Source organism: Podarcis muralis, chromosome 14 (assembly GCF_964188315.1).
Source record: "Podarcis muralis chromosome 14, rPodMur119.hap1.1, whole genome shotgun sequence".
Taxonomy (NCBI): Eukaryota; Metazoa; Chordata; class Lepidosauria; order Squamata; family Lacertidae; genus Podarcis; species Podarcis muralis.
The window spans coordinates 28,659,825-28,674,992 of NC_135668.1; the positions used below are offsets into that span (position 1 = coordinate 28,659,825).

At 47.5% G+C, this 15,168-nt stretch overlaps 1 protein-coding gene across 1 annotated transcript in view; it reads left to right on the forward strand.

The window, feature by feature from the left end:
* Nucleotides 1-4,293: 4,293 nt before the first annotated feature.
* The window catches only part of CORO2B (coronin 2B), a 73,150-nt gene continuing 62,275 nt past the window's right edge, over nt 4,294-15,168 (forward strand). Inside the window, exon 1 of the mRNA XM_028706064.2 lies at nt 4,294-4,599. Within this exon, the coding sequence (XP_028561897.1) occupies nt 4,585-4,599 (15 nt within the window). The 5' untranslated portion in view covers nt 4,294-4,584. The remainder of the gene's footprint in view (nt 4,600-15,168) is intronic.

Consider the following 15,168-nt stretch of genomic DNA (forward strand, 5'->3'; position numbering starts at 1 on the left):
TGTTCTCATCCTGAAGCAAAGTTCTTAACCTGAAGCACTATTTCTGGGTTAGCAGAGTCTGTAACCTGAATCGTATGTAACCTGAGGTACCACTGTACTCCTTTTTTCTTTCTTCATTTATTCTTTCCCCCCTCCCCCTTTCTTTCTGAATATTGCTTTATAGATGTATAAATAATTATGTTTATGTGTATATGTATGAAATTTGTTCTGTATTTCTTTTCTTATTTGATATGCCTTTTTTTAATTCAATAAAATTATTTTTAAAAATAAAAATAATAAATGAACTGAGGACCAAATCAGTTTTCTCTCCAATCTCTAACTAAGGCCCCTGTACCTTCGTGTATCAGGTTCACCAGTTCTTGAAATATTGAGGATAATGGGAAGTGCCGCATGGTGGAGCCACTATATGTCCATTGTTAACCTCACAAGAACCCTGTGAGGTAGGTTAGGTTGAGAGAATGTGACTGGCCCAAGGTCATCTAGTGAGTATCATGGCCAAGCGGGGATTTGAACCCTGGTCTCCCCAGTCCAGGTTCAGCACTCTAACCACTACATCTCTGGTTCCTGCCCCTGACTCCATCCCAAAAGTGCTCTCAGTCTCACTGTGCCCAACACAATGCAATGCAAGCTCCCCTTTCTGAAGATCACAAACCCATCATGGCTTTCACAAAAAGAGTTGTCATCATCTGATATTTCTTCCTTCCCCCACCAAAAAAGAAAGACAAGAAAGTAGTTTTCTTGGCATTCCTTCCCTATCAGATCCAGGCAGATTTTATGAAATGCCTCAGCTCAGCAAGGATACACTTGGATCGTCTCCTTATGGAAAAAATACCCCTTTGTCTGCTGGCAAACTGAGGAGGGATTGAACGGACAGACAGAAAGGATTTAATTTTATTATTTTCTGTCCTCGGGCACTTCAGAATTTAGCACTGACAGTAATAATAATAAAACCATTGTTCATTTTTATCAGAGGTATTTGTAAATAGATGGGCAATTGCCAGCAATCGCCATTCCAGACAATGTTCATTTAGCAAGAAAAGAAAAAGAAGCCTAGGAACTGCTCACTTTACAATCGCTCAGAGTTGACCTGGCGTGGCCTTGAATGTACTGGCTGGATCCTAACAGAAAGGGCACCAAGATAGCTGAGACCATGAGCCAGTGTGTGATGGTAGCAGTTAGGGCAGGGTAGTCCAACACATCGGGACGCGGGTGGCGCTGTGGGTAAAACCTCAGCGCCTAGGACTTGCCGATCGAAAGGTCGGCAGTTCGAATCCCCGCGGCGGGGTGCGCTCCCGTCGTTCGGTCCCAGCGCCTGCCAACCTAGCAGTTCGAAAGCACCTCCGGGTGCAAGTAGATAAATAGGGACCGCTTACCAGCGGTAAGGTAAACGGCATTCCGTGTGCTGCGCTGGCTCGCCAGATGCAGCTTGTCAGGCTGGCCACGTGACCCGGAAGTGTCTGCAGACAGCGCTGCCTCCCAGCCTATAGAGTGAGATGAGCGCACAACCCTAGAGTCTGGCAAGACTGGCCCGTACGGGCAGGGGTACCTTAGTCCAACACATCAAGTCGCATGTGCCCCTCAAGGCCTTTTTTGGCAGCCCTCAACAATGATGGTGGCCATATCTGACTTCTCCAGTAGCACGGGCAGCTGAGCAAAGGTTCTCCCTGTGTTACTCACCACTGCTCAGCAGGGTCCAGGATCTCCCAGCCCAGCTGGTGGAACAGCAGTCCCAGCTTTGACCTCAAAGCTACCTTGCCAATGATCCGTCCCTGCAAACATCCTGCAAGGTGCCAGTGGTGTAATTGAGCTCCACCAGGTGCCGCCCGGAAGGGACGCACATCACATTCCCCGGCGGAACTGATGCTCTGATAGCGTGCAACAAAGAACACAGCTTGTACTTTCCTAAAGTTGGCACGAGTGATTCCTCCAAGTTTTTCTCGGGCTTGCTATCTTGCAAACTCAAGAGGCCCTCTCCTCTCTCAGTCCATGACTTTGGAGCCTGGACTTTGGAGCCTTACAGAGATGTCAAGTTGAACAGTGGGTTCGACAGCCACAGTTATCCCTGGACCAGAAAAAAATGGCCATATTGTTCATGCATTGGCTACTTCAAGGCTGGATTACTGCAATGTGCTCTGCATGGAGCTTCCCTTGCGCTTGATCTGGAAAGTGCAGAATGCTGCAACGCGATTGCTGATAGGAGTGAGATCTTGTCAGCCTACCTGTGCTCAGAGATCTGGACTGGTTGGCAGTTTGCTACTGGGCCAAGTTCAAGGTGTTATAATTAGTGTATAAAGCCCTTAATAACGTGGGACCAGTTTACCTACAAGATCTCCTTAAACCAAATATGCCCCCTCAACCGCTTCTATTGATAGAACTGGCCCTGTTGCAGGTGCCACATAATACCCTTCCTGTTTTTGTAATAACTCAGTCATTCTCAAGCTTTGGAACTCCCTGCCTCTTGACGTCAGGCAGGCGCCTTCACTGGACACTTCTCGGCACCTGCTGAAAACATTCCTGTATAGCAAGCCAACTGAGATACTTAGAAATTTGGTGCGACTTTTAATCTTTCTTTCTTTCTTTTAGTCTATTGTTATTTTAACTTTTTGGAAGGCTTAAATTGTTGACGTTGATTCTTCTTCTCTAAAATTATATTATTGGTTTATCCTTTTTGGAAACCACTTCAAAGTTTTGTGTTGTTTTACAATAAGCAGTGCATAAATTTTATGAAAATAAAATAAAATTAAACAAATTCTCAGAAACAAAAGCTTCAGGAAGCAACTGTCCAGAGTGAGCAGAACTCCTCAGGGCCCTTCTACCATTTGCAAGCCATTCGGGTCTGAACCTAAAAAGAGAGAAGCTGGATTAGACTAAGGATTTGATGCCCTTTTCTGGGATCCTGGTTGTGATACAGTGCCTGGGAGAGATGCACCAGCAGAGGGCAAAAAGCCAGACACCCCACTGTTTGTTCCAGCATTGACTTTTCAGAGGTGGACAATAGCTGCCCATGGAGGTTCCATTGATCTGCAGCTCGGCTCCCTCCAGACGTTTCAAAGCAGAACTCACATCAGACCCAGCCAGAGACGGCGGCGTATAGCAGCCTCCAGATGTTTTGTGCTACATGCTGGCTGGGGCTCATAGGAGCTGAAGTGGAAAACAGCTGGAAGGCAATGCATTGAGGGAGGCTGCTATAGATAATCCCTTCTCCATGACTGTGTCCATTTCTAATCAGACCACAAGAACATGCATGTGTAGTCAAGGCTGGGAGGCTTGCCAGCTTTTAAAGTGTCGGACCAGGACCTAGGAAGCTAGGCTTCAAATTCCCGCTCACTGGGTGACTTCAAGGCCAGTCCCTGCCTCTCAGCCTAGCCTACCTCACTAGGTTGTTGTGGGCGTTAAATGAGAAGGGGTGAGCTATGTGCACCACCTTGAGGTCCTTGGAGAAAAAGGTGGGATATAAAGGTGACATATAAATGCAACAACGGGACGCGGGTGGCGCTGTGGGTAAAACCTCAGCGCCTAGGACTTGCCGATTGCATGGTCGGCGGTTCGAATCCCCGCGGCGGGATGTGCTCCCGTTGTTCGGTCCCAGCGCCTGCCAACCTAGCAGTTCGAAAGCACCCTTGGGTGCAAGTAGATAAATAGGGACCGCTTACCAGCGGGAAGGTAAACGGCATTCCGTGTGCTGCGCTGGCTCACCAGATGCAGCTTGTCACTCTGGCCACGTGACCCGGAAGTGTCTCCGGACAGCGCTGGCTCCCGGCCTATAGAGTGAGATGAGCGCACAACCCCAGAGTCTGGCAAGACTGGCCCGTATGGGCAGGGGTACCTTTACCTTTTATAAATGCAACAAACAAACAAACAACGCCCCCCCCCCCGCTCCAGGATTGGGGGAGCAGATGTGCCCAACCCTTAGCCTTGGCACTGAAACTTGAGGGTGGCTTGTTCCTTCTGCCCTCCCTCTCCGAAACTGCATCGGTTTGTTCTTCCATCCAGCTGCATCCACCAAGGCCAGTCTGGGCCTTTGTGGCAACCCTTTGAAGAGCATCCTCGAATCCCTCTGCCCAGATATTTGGTCCATCAAGAGTTAAGAGGAGGGTGTCGCAGGGGAGGCTGAATGTCGACCCCCGCCCTCCTGGGCTGCTGCTGCTGCTTCTGCTCTCCCCCCGGAGTTTCATTTTGCTGGTTTCTCTCTCTCTCTCCGCTCCCCCCCCCCGCCCCCCAGGCTTGGCTCTTTCCCCCTTTTCTTTCTTCCTGCCTCTCTTCCTGCAGAGGAGGCTCCGTCCCTTCTTAGTACACACGCGGGCAGAAACACACACACACACCCCGGAATAAACTAAGGGCAGCTCCACCAGATTGTGCCAAAGGGGAGGGGAGGGGGGAGGGGTGGTCCTTTGCTCTTCCTGTAACCACTGACGCTGATTCCTCTGCAGGGGAAAATCCAGAGGCGGTTTCTCCGAGCCACCCCGCCCGCGTGCGCTCTCTCTCTCTCTCTCTCTCTCTCTGGAGGGGGGGAATAGCAGCGCCCTCCCGCTTCCCCGCTTGCCTGCTGGAGAGCTGCCTCACTCCTCCTAGACAACTTTCTGCATGACTGTCTCTAAGGTAAGGACCTGCCTTCCCTTGCCTCGGCTGTCATCCAGAGGTGGCGGTCAGGGTGGGGTAGGGTCTTTCCGTCAGCTCAGCGCCCGTTGCTGGGGTCCTCCCGGCGGCTGCCTGCCCGGGATGGGGGTCCCTAGCAGAGGCGCCTTCCCGGCTGCAGACCGGCCTCCAGGTCCAGTCCTTTTCGCAGAGCTGGCATTGGTGCCTCGTGATTTTCTGCAGCTCCCTTTTTTGCGAGGTTTTTTGTTTTTTTTTTTAATTGCAAAATCAGGAAGGGTCTTTGGCCAGTTTTTCAAGGAAAGGCCCCCGAGTGTGAGCAAGCGAGGTGGTGTCGGCTGGGCTTCCTTGCATCAGCGGAGCTTTGCGAGCGCCTTTGCACAGGGGGAGATTGTGCAGTAGATATACTGCATTTTTAACCCTTTCGGAAGCAGCCAGCGTGCCCGCTCCACAGTGGCGGCAGCTGTTGCCCGGTGTGGTATGTGCGTTTTTGCCGCGTGCAAGACTTCTTTGCTGCTCTCTCCGTTCGGCTTCCAGTGGTTGCTGTGACACGTCCCGCTTTGGCTTCGCATTAGCCCAGCAAGGGAAGGGAAAGCTTCCTGCTCTCCAAGTTCTGCTTCTGACGGAGATCCAGCGCGTTTTCCCCATTCCTGGGAGGGCGTTTTTTTTAATATAAAAAAACCTTCTGGGTAGGGTGCTTGGGGAGCCCTACAGGTGGCTGTTGGGGAAGGAAGTCTAATGGGGGGGGGCATGGAAGAGGGAGGGCAAGGGAGTTCGCCCTGGGATGGAGCAGCCTCTCACAGTTTAAACTAGCCTTGCCCAGTCCTCCTGCTTCATTGGCACAAGTGTAAAACCTGCTCAGCTTTACATGCCAGTCAAACGATTAACCGCAGATACTTGGAGGTGAGTTCAAAATCCAGCCTTCCTGAGTTATAACCAGGGAGTCCCCCTGACCTCAGTTGATCAAAACTGCAAAATGGGATCATTCAGGGTTCCTGTGGTCGGCGCAAGGATTGTAGATCAGCACATTGAGTTCCAAAATGTCTTAAGCAGTAACCAGTAGTTTCAAGGATGATTCTGAGTTACTTTTAAATGTGTTTCGTGTTGCTGTATGCTATCTTGATGTTTTGTGAGAGATCAGTATAAAAATACTTCTATAAATAAAGACGAATAGTGCATCCCTCAAAATCTGAGGGTTCTTGGCGTCAGTTCCCTTAACCTGGAAGAGTTTGCCTACATGTGTGGAATGAGAAAGCAGGGAAGGGAATTTGAAGGGAGATGACCCAGAGGTCTCTGCTTTCTGGAGAGACTTTGCAAGGCCATACCATACAAAGGAGCCAGCTTTACTGTTTCAGTCTTGGGGATTTTTTTGTCACTTTCTTTGAGAGTGTGTGGTCTCTCCTCCCTGTTTATCAGGCTGAAAATTCCCTTTTCCTCTTAAGTGAAAAGTTTTGCTTGGTGCTTTGGTCTGACTGTTTACTGGAGCCTGTGGCTTCTGTTCCAACGTGATATGAGAGAGGCCAGGTTAGCTGGGGAATTAGACAAAGCTCTCTCAAATTTGACAGCCTTTACAGTGTCAGCAACCCTCTGGCCTCGTGCTTCGGCATAACTCTAGGAACACCTACAAAAAGTAGTTTTGTAGTCTTGTCTTCTGTTTTGCAGAGCTCTGCCCTTGCAAGTTGAGGGCCCTGCCAAGCAGTACCCAGCAAGGGACTAAAAAGCAGCTGCTGGAAGTTAAAATCAGCTGCTACTCTGCCACGTGCTCCAGAAAAGTGTTTTGCACATGCACAGAGGCCTCTGTAGCTCAGGAAGAGGGAACCTATCCCTTTTTATCCCTTTGCATTTCTACCCACACAGCATCACCGATTCTCAAGGTGTGACACACTGCTGGATGTTCTCAGCTGGGCAATACTTTTTGTTGCTGCGAGATACAGTGCAAGTGGGCAGGTATTGTAGAACAGGGGAAGCATTCATCTGTGATCCCATCGTGTCCAGGTTCCTTCAGCATCTTTTCTGTATATGAGAGACAAGGAGAACCTGGAGGTTGGGGGTGCCTGAGTCATACGTTCTGCCCACGCCCTGCTTCTTTTAATCTAAGTATGGAAGCTATGACTGCTGGCCACCCTCAGTCTGGTGCCCTCCAGATATTTGGAACTACAACTCCCAACAGCCCCAGCCATCATGGGTCCTGTGGCTGATGGGAGCTGTAGTCCAAAACATCTGGAGGGCACCAGCTATGGGGAGGTGGTGCCATGCCTGCCATTGCAGACATTTTATGCTGCTGCTGCACTATCCATTCAATGAGGTTTCTGCAGGTGAACTTCCTGGGCAGCTGAGCTCAACGTTTCTCTTTCCTGTATTGAAGCAACTTAGACTTCTCTGCAAATGAAGGCCTTGTTTCCTTTCCATTTACAATACAGTAGGCCTGCAGCTTACACAGGGGTTACATTTTGGAGATCATACCTGAAGCCAAAATTGCATATAGTCAAAACCTACTGGGTTCAATGGCGGGTGGGATTGCCAAAGTCATTTTCGTTTTGCTACCCTCATAAAGTTAAATGCATGCAAATTGCGGGCATAGTGTACCAATATAAACCCCCTCAGGAGAAATTTAACAGTTTGGCTTCTAAGTATCTACTTTTTTCATTTCTTTTTTTAAAGAGTTTACCCTGCCCATGTTCTTTTCTTTCTTTCTTTCTTTCTTTCTTTCTTTTTTTCTTTCTTTCTTTCAAAAAATGCTTTGCAAGCATTAACTACTTCCTCTCTGGTCAGATCATCTGTGGGCATATTTTCTTGTTCTTTGGGCCCAAAGGTGATCCTTGCATTTTCCACAATCTCATTACTCCTCACATCTAATCCAAACATTAAAATGTAAGAACTGAAGCTTTTTCTGAAGTGTGATGAAAGCACTCGCTTTAATCCACACATCTTTATCTTCTACCCTTTGGTGTCTGTTAAATTCCTTAAGCTGAGCAAATTATTATCTTGCACTTCCTTGGGTTAATTTTGACAGTTACCTCCAGTCTGGTCGTATGCATGTTTACTTGGGAGCAAGTCCCACTGCAACATAGGATGTATGGCATTTTTAAGGGGCTAAAAAGCACTGCACTTCTGCAGTCAAATGGGTGTGTAGTTTAGTATCAGGCACACAAGGTGACTCCACCTTGGAATCTTTATTTTCACTTTAAAAAGCCCTTGTGATTGAGGACAAAACTTGAAAATGGGTGAGCAGTATCCAGAGAAGTCAAAGAATCTAGAAAGAAAGCTAAGCAGGTATTTTGGTGAGTTCTGGAGTGGGGAAGTCTTTTAACACTTTATAAAGCTCTTTCCTCTTCCCTAGCAGAGAACACCTGAGAGGTGACCACACCAAGTTAAAACTGTTAAGATGTCACCTATGATTAATCCTACCTTGACCTGGTACTGATAGCACACAGATGCTAAAAATAGGAGGGCAACCTAGAATCTCTCAACAGAGAGGGTACTTCTATTGATGAAGCTCATTAGAAGAAATCTCCCAAGTTAAAAATGGAAACAGCCCTGGGAGATTGTCACCTAAACTGGCGGTGGGTGGGTGTGTTTGATGTGAGCAGGGTTTACAAGAAGAGCAAAACAGCCAGATTATTAGTAAAAACAGTTAAAACATTCAAAAAAACTTAGACCAGCAATAAACTAAAAACACATCCGTGTTCTAAATATCTGGGTAGGCTTGTCTAAACAAAAATGCTTTCAGTAGGTGCTGAAAAGAGTACAGTGAAGGCACCTACCTGATGTCAAGAGGCAGGGAGTTCCAAAGTGGAGGTGCTTCCACATTGATTTCTTGCAATGGAAAAAAGGGTAGGGAAGCTCATACCCTCCAGCATTTCTCTGATGAAAATAGGTACGTTCTATTTAATAATAATAATAGTTTTATTTATAACCCGCTCATCTGCCCCAGCCACTCTGGGCGGCTTCCAACATATATTAAAACATTAAAAACTTCCCTATACAGGGCTGCCTTCATGTGTCCTTTAAAGGTTGTATAGTTACCGTACTTATCTCCTTGGCTCAGGGGGGTCGCATAACTCCATACCCTCCAACATTTCTCTGGTGAAAATAGGGACATCCCAAGAAAACATGGGAGATTCCAGGATCAAATCAGAAACTAGGAGGGCTTCTGTAAATCTAGGACTGTGCCTTGGAACACTTGGAGGGTCTGGGAGCTTGGGGGTTCACAAAACGCCTGTCTTAGACTTTGCCTTTTCAGTGCTGGGTTTCAGCCACTGGTACAGATGAAACCGACTTCCGATTGGTCACTGCAAGAACAGGATGATGAACTAGCTAGGACTCCTTTGGCCTGATCCTGCATCCAGGCTCTTCTAATATTCTTGTTCTGGGGGAAAGGGGCACCAATTGCTCTTCCCCAGTCAGCAAAATGAGCCAGCTCACGAGCTGCAGGGAGACCCACCCAGGGATGACGTTCTACGAAGCAGAGTAAAGGTAAAGGTAAAGGTACCCCTGCCCATACGGGCCAGTCTTGCCAGACTCTAGGGTTGTGCGCTCATCTCACTCTATAGGCCGGGAGCCAGCGCTGTCCGCAGACACTTCCGGGTCACGTGGCCAGCGTGACAAGCTGCATCTGGCGAGTCAGCGCAGCACACGGAACGCCGTTTACCTTCCCGCTGGTAAGCGGTCCCTATTTATCAACTTGCACCCGGGGGGTGCTTTCGAACTGCTAGGTTGGCAGGCGCTGGGACCGAACGGCGGGAGCGCACCCCGCCGTGGGGATTCGAACCGCCGACCATGCGATCGGCAAGTCCTAGGCGCTGAGGTTTTACCCACAGCGCCACCCGCGTTCTACGAAGCAGAGTAGGAATGGTGATTTATCAGAAATAGGAAGAAGGTTATCAGCAGTGCTCTACCTGGTTTGATACTGGGGTGGGGGCAGGGAAAAGCATCCCATGTGGGTAGGAAATGCATCCAGAGAAGCTGGATGTGCTACCTAAAATGTGCCCCTCTAGTGGCATTAACCCATCAATGTTTAACTACTCATTGATCCATTAAAACTGCACTGTCAAAAGACCTAAATGGCATCCCAGTCTTTGGAATACCAGCTTTCCCCTTTCCTCTTCTTATTATGTAAGATGGGCATGTACGGAGAAAGGCGTTTTGCCAGTGCGTAAACTGTGGAACTCACTGCCACAGAAGGCAGTGATGACCACCAATCTAGATGGCTTTAAGAGGATTAAATAAATTCATGGAGGAGAGGGCTATTGATGGCTGAAGAATTGATGCTTTTGAATTATGGTGCTGGAGAAGACTCTTGAGAGTCCCATGAACTCAAGAAGATCAAACACATCCATTCTTAAGGAAATCGACCCTGAGTGCTCACTGGAAGGACAGATCGTGAAGCTGAGGCTCCAGTACTTTGGCCACCTCATGAGAAGAGAAGACTCCCTGGAGAAGACACTGATGCTGGGAAAGATGGAGGGCACAAGGAGAAGGGGGCGACAGAGGACGAGATGGTTGGATAGTGTTTTCGAGGTTACCAGCATGAGTTTGACCAAACTGCGGGAGGTAGTGGAGGCGTGCTCTGGTCCATGGGGTCACGAAGAGTCGGACACGACTAAACGACTAAACAACAACAACATCCATGATAGCTATGCTCTGCCTCTGCAATTGGAGGCAGTGATGCTTCTGAAAACCAGTTGCTGGAAACCACAGGTGGGGAGGCTGATCTTGTGATTGAATCCTGCTTGTGGGTCTCCCAGAGGAGGCATCTGGTTGGCCACCATGAGAAGAGGATGCCTGACTAGATGGGCCCCTGGCCTGATCCAGTAGGCTCTTCTTGTAGTAGGGAACCATGGTTTTGCTCACTGACCCAAAGTTGTCAATGGGAAGGACCATGGCTCATTGGCAGAGCACCTGGTTGCATGCAAAAGACCCTGGGTTCAAACTCCTGCACTGTGAGAAACCCCTGTCTGAAACCCCAGATAGTTGCTGCCAGTCAGTGTAGACAATACTGAGCTAGATGGACCAATGATCTATCACAGGCTAAGGGAGCTCCCTATTTATTGCAATGAGCAGAACAATGGAAAGGGAAGTGATGGGGTTACTTTTTGTTCTTGTAGAAGGGGAAAAAACCTAAATACACAAGACTGAGGCAGAAATGCATGGAGCGCCTCTGGGCAAATTAAGATAGTGGGCAGACGTATGTGTGGATGAATGAGTTTCTCTGAGTTTCTTACTTTTCCAGTTCATTTCACACCATTTCTGTATTAATTAAGAAAAAATTTAAGACAGTGTTTTTATATGCATTTCTCCACCATACTGTACGCATTTTTGCAGGCAATGTACTCCCTTCCCCCATGAATACATGCATTTTTTGTGCAAACTTTCTTCTAAAGACAGTTCCCCTGATCTGCCACTCCTTAACACTTTCAGAAGTCTGTAGGAGAAGTGAGGTCCAGCCTTTTGCTTATTTGCATAAGGGGTGCACCATATATTGAATCTCTCTTTCAGAAGGAAGGAGAGGGAGTTAGTCCTTCAGGACCTGCAAAGCAGCCTGCATAACAGCTCTGAAAACTCACGTGATGCTGCACCCATCCAGAGCCCACCCATTACTCCACCACTCTGCTTACTTCGCTGATTCCTCCTGGCAGCTTGCTAGCACTTCTGGCTTTGCGACTGGGTGTAGTGAGATACCTTATAAATAGAAAAGTCAGTTACCATACAGTAAATTTCAGCTGGTGCTTCTATCAAGCTCTACATCTGTGCCAGCTTTGGAAAGTTTGCATCCTAAGCTTTGGATGGGCAATTGAACTTCTCTGGCTGATATTTCTAACAACTAGCCCAGACTCCAGTTCCCATCAGCCCCAGCATCATATGGTCCAAAACATCTGGAAGGCACCAGGAGGGTAGAATAGTCACTTCTCCAGAGTTTCCCTAGCTACATTCTCACATTTGCATCACATCTTCCATACCTGGCTTTTATATTCCAATGTTGTGGCTGCCAAGAGGAGTTTGAGAGGATTGGGTGCACATCACCTGTGCCTTGTAGACTGAAAAACCAGAGCAAGGCAGCTTATTAGGGCATCCCAGCAGACCTAATGTGGGCATGGCCAGATTTGCACACAGGACCCCTTCTGTACAAAATAGTACACTCTTCTTCTTATTTGCCCATCATATATCCGTACATATCTCAGTTGTCTGAGGGGATGGCTCTGAGCTTGGGGGACCTGGTACAGTTCTCCACTCGTTGCCCCTCTTTCATCAGTCCTGACTGACCCATTGTAACTTGTCAAATAATAGGCACAGTGTCTCTCTCCCATTCAGGCTGATCAGGCCTTTTCCTACACAGCCTTTGGGCATGGGGGTGGGGTGGACAAAGATCTCTGGGTAATCCTGCACCTTTCAAGTATGTTGAGAAGGATATACTCCAAGGACCCCTCCAGACTAGTGGGTGGGTTTTTTTGGGGGGTGCAATCCGCAGCATGTCATTGTTGACGTTCTTCCTCCTTCCTTGGAGGTTTTTAAACAAAAGTTGGCCATCTGTCATAGATGCTTTAGCTGAGATTCCTGCATTGGAGGGGGCTGGACTAGATGGCCCTTGGGGTCCTTTCCAACTGCAATTCTGTGATTCTATGATTGAATAAGAGGGCATCTGGGATAGGTTTATACTGGACCATCCACACATCAGTCCACTTTACTGGTAGCTGTGTGAATCTTTCCCCATTGTTACCACGTTATTGCCATCTTGCACTGTTGTGTAACAAAAGTGGGACAACAGACAGACTGCAGAACATTTGTAGCATATAAATTTATAGGATGGAAATCTGGAACTATACTTGACGATCAGATAACGTTGATAGTCTTTACTTGGACTTTGTTATTTCAACTCAGGAGCAGCTATTTATTCTACATGCCTATTTTTTACTTTTGCTTTTCCTATTTTAATTTTCATCTGTTGTTATAATTGCTCTTTGTTTTATATACATTATAAAATGAAATAATAATGATAATAATTACTCCTCCCTGCCCTCTCCCCCACCCCCCCACCCCTGTTACAAGATTTTAGCAGGGAACTATGGGATGTGTACTGAACAGAAACAAAGCTGTGTGTCTGCCCTGAATCTTTTGCAGGCACAACTAGTATTGAAAGCAGGATCGCGTTCTCATATCCTCAGTACTGCCATGAGCACAAACAATCATTGAATGCACTATAAAAATGGATGCCAGGAGAAGAGGCCCTGGTTGAGGGGGTGTTTGGTCCTCCTTACACCTTCCTGAGTGGAATATTCCACGGAAAATGATGCTGTTTCTTTCTCGCCCTCATTCTGTCCAGACTTCGTTATAAGCTGCTTTGTGTAGAAATGGTGGAGAGGGAGGGAAGACAACACCAACTGGGGACGAACAGGTCTTTCTAATCCTCAAGTGAAGAGAACAGAAGATGGATTCAGACTAGCAGATGTCAGTTTCTAGCTCCTGCACATAACTAATGCAAGCTAAGGGTACATTCCATGCAGGAGACTGCATGAATTCATGTGTTGTCATGGGTAATGGGCATGCATGTACATCTCTCCCAGTGCGTCTTCCAAGCCTCTAAATTGCTGGTAGAGTTTTTGTGTATCTGTTGTTTTCTGCTCAGCTGCCCACGGAAAGGGAGAAAGGCTGGCCCAGTTAGATTCTCCAGGTGTTTGGGGAGGATTCTCATGGGACTGACCCCCATAAACGTAACTCTGTCCTGCTTATTTTCTCCTTCTTTAAAGTGGCTTGTAAATGGAGCGTAGTGATGGGCCTTTGTTGAGCTGAAGTGTTTCATTTCTCAAGCAATTTTGAATGCACATGTTCTGCTGTGAAACTGACGATGAGTGGATGTGAAGTTCCACTAAGATCAGCCTTCCTCTACCTACTGCCTTCCAGATGTGCTGGGCTACAACTCCCTTCAGCCCCAGCCAACATGCCTGGGAGTTGTAGTCCAACATATCTGGAAGGCAGCCGGTGGGGGGATGCCTGCCCTAAAAGTACAGTGCAAGTGTGTTCATTAAATGAGGAATAATTTGTGGACATACCGTGAACAGCATCTGGCCTCCAGCTCTCTGTTGCCAGCCCAAAACAAACGCTTTGCATGATCAGTTGCAGCAGCTGTAAGCTGATGTATGAGTGGCAGATGTGATAAGAACATACGAAGTTCCCGGCTGGATCAGACCATTGGGGGCTCATCTGGTCCAGCATCCTGTTCTCACAGTGGTCAACCAGACGCCCCAATGGGAAGCCTTCAACTGGGACCTGAACCCAAGAGCCATCTCCCCTCTGTGGTTTCCAGCTAGTGGCATTCAGAAGCATTGCTGCCTCCAACCAAGTAGGCAGAGCACAGTAGCCATTGATAACCTTTTCCTCCATAAATTGGTCCAATCCGCTTTTAAACCCATCACGGCCTCCTGTGGGAGAGGGCTCTGTATCACGGTGTACTGCATGAAGATGTCCTTTCTTCTATGTCTCCCAATGTTCATCTTCATTGGATACCCACGAGTTCCAGTGTTATGAAAGGAGGAGGAAAACTTTTCTGTAGCTACTTTCTCCATGCCATGCATAATTTCATATGCGTCTATCATGTCACCTCTTACTTAGGTAAAAGGTAAAGGTACCCCTGCCCGTACGGGCCAGTCGTGTCCAACTCTAGGGTTGTGTGCCCATCTCACTTAAGAGGCCGGGGGCCAGCGCTGTCCGCCGACACTTCCGGGTCACGTGGCCAGCGTGACAAAGCTGCATCTGGCGAGCCAGAGCCGCACACGGAAACGCCGTTTACCTTCCCGCTTGTAAGCGGTCCCTATTTATCTACTTGCACCCGGGGTTCGAAGGTTGGCAGGCGCTGGGACCGAGCAATGGGAGCGCACCCCGCCGCGGGGATTTGAACCGCCGACCTGACGATCGGCAAGTCCTAGGTGCTGAGGTTTTACCCACAGCACCACCCGCGTCCCACACCTCTTACTTACCTTCCCTCTAAACTAAAAAAAAGAAAAAAGGCCCAAACTGCAATCTTTCCTCTTAGGGGAGATTCCATCTCCTCGATCTCCGGTTGCCCTTTTCTGAACTTTTCCAAACTCAACAATATCCTTTTTGAGGTGAGGCGACCAGAACCGTACACAGTATCCCAAATAGCAACCCTGTCAGATGGGTGGGTTATAAGAAATATTATTATTATTAATAATCATTTTTATTAAAATTTCTGTTTTACAATTTAGAATACTTATTTAAACATCCTTAAAATATCAATGACTTCCCTTCTTCTCCTTCCATGGTTCATTTTGCATATCATGAATCCCTGCATATTTTACATAAACTAAACCATTCAGCATTCCATTATTACATCCATCAAAACTTATTTACACTGTGGAATTTATCTTAATGCTGCCAACAATTTCAAGTGTACACAATTTCCCTCCATATATTCAATAAACATTTTCCAATCTTCTCTAAACGTATGTACGGGTGGCTTCTTCTTCTTCTTCTTATTATTATTATTATGTCACTACATAGCGTTGTATAATAGCATTCAGATACTGGTAGTTTTATTTTCAGTTCCCTATGTAAAGATCC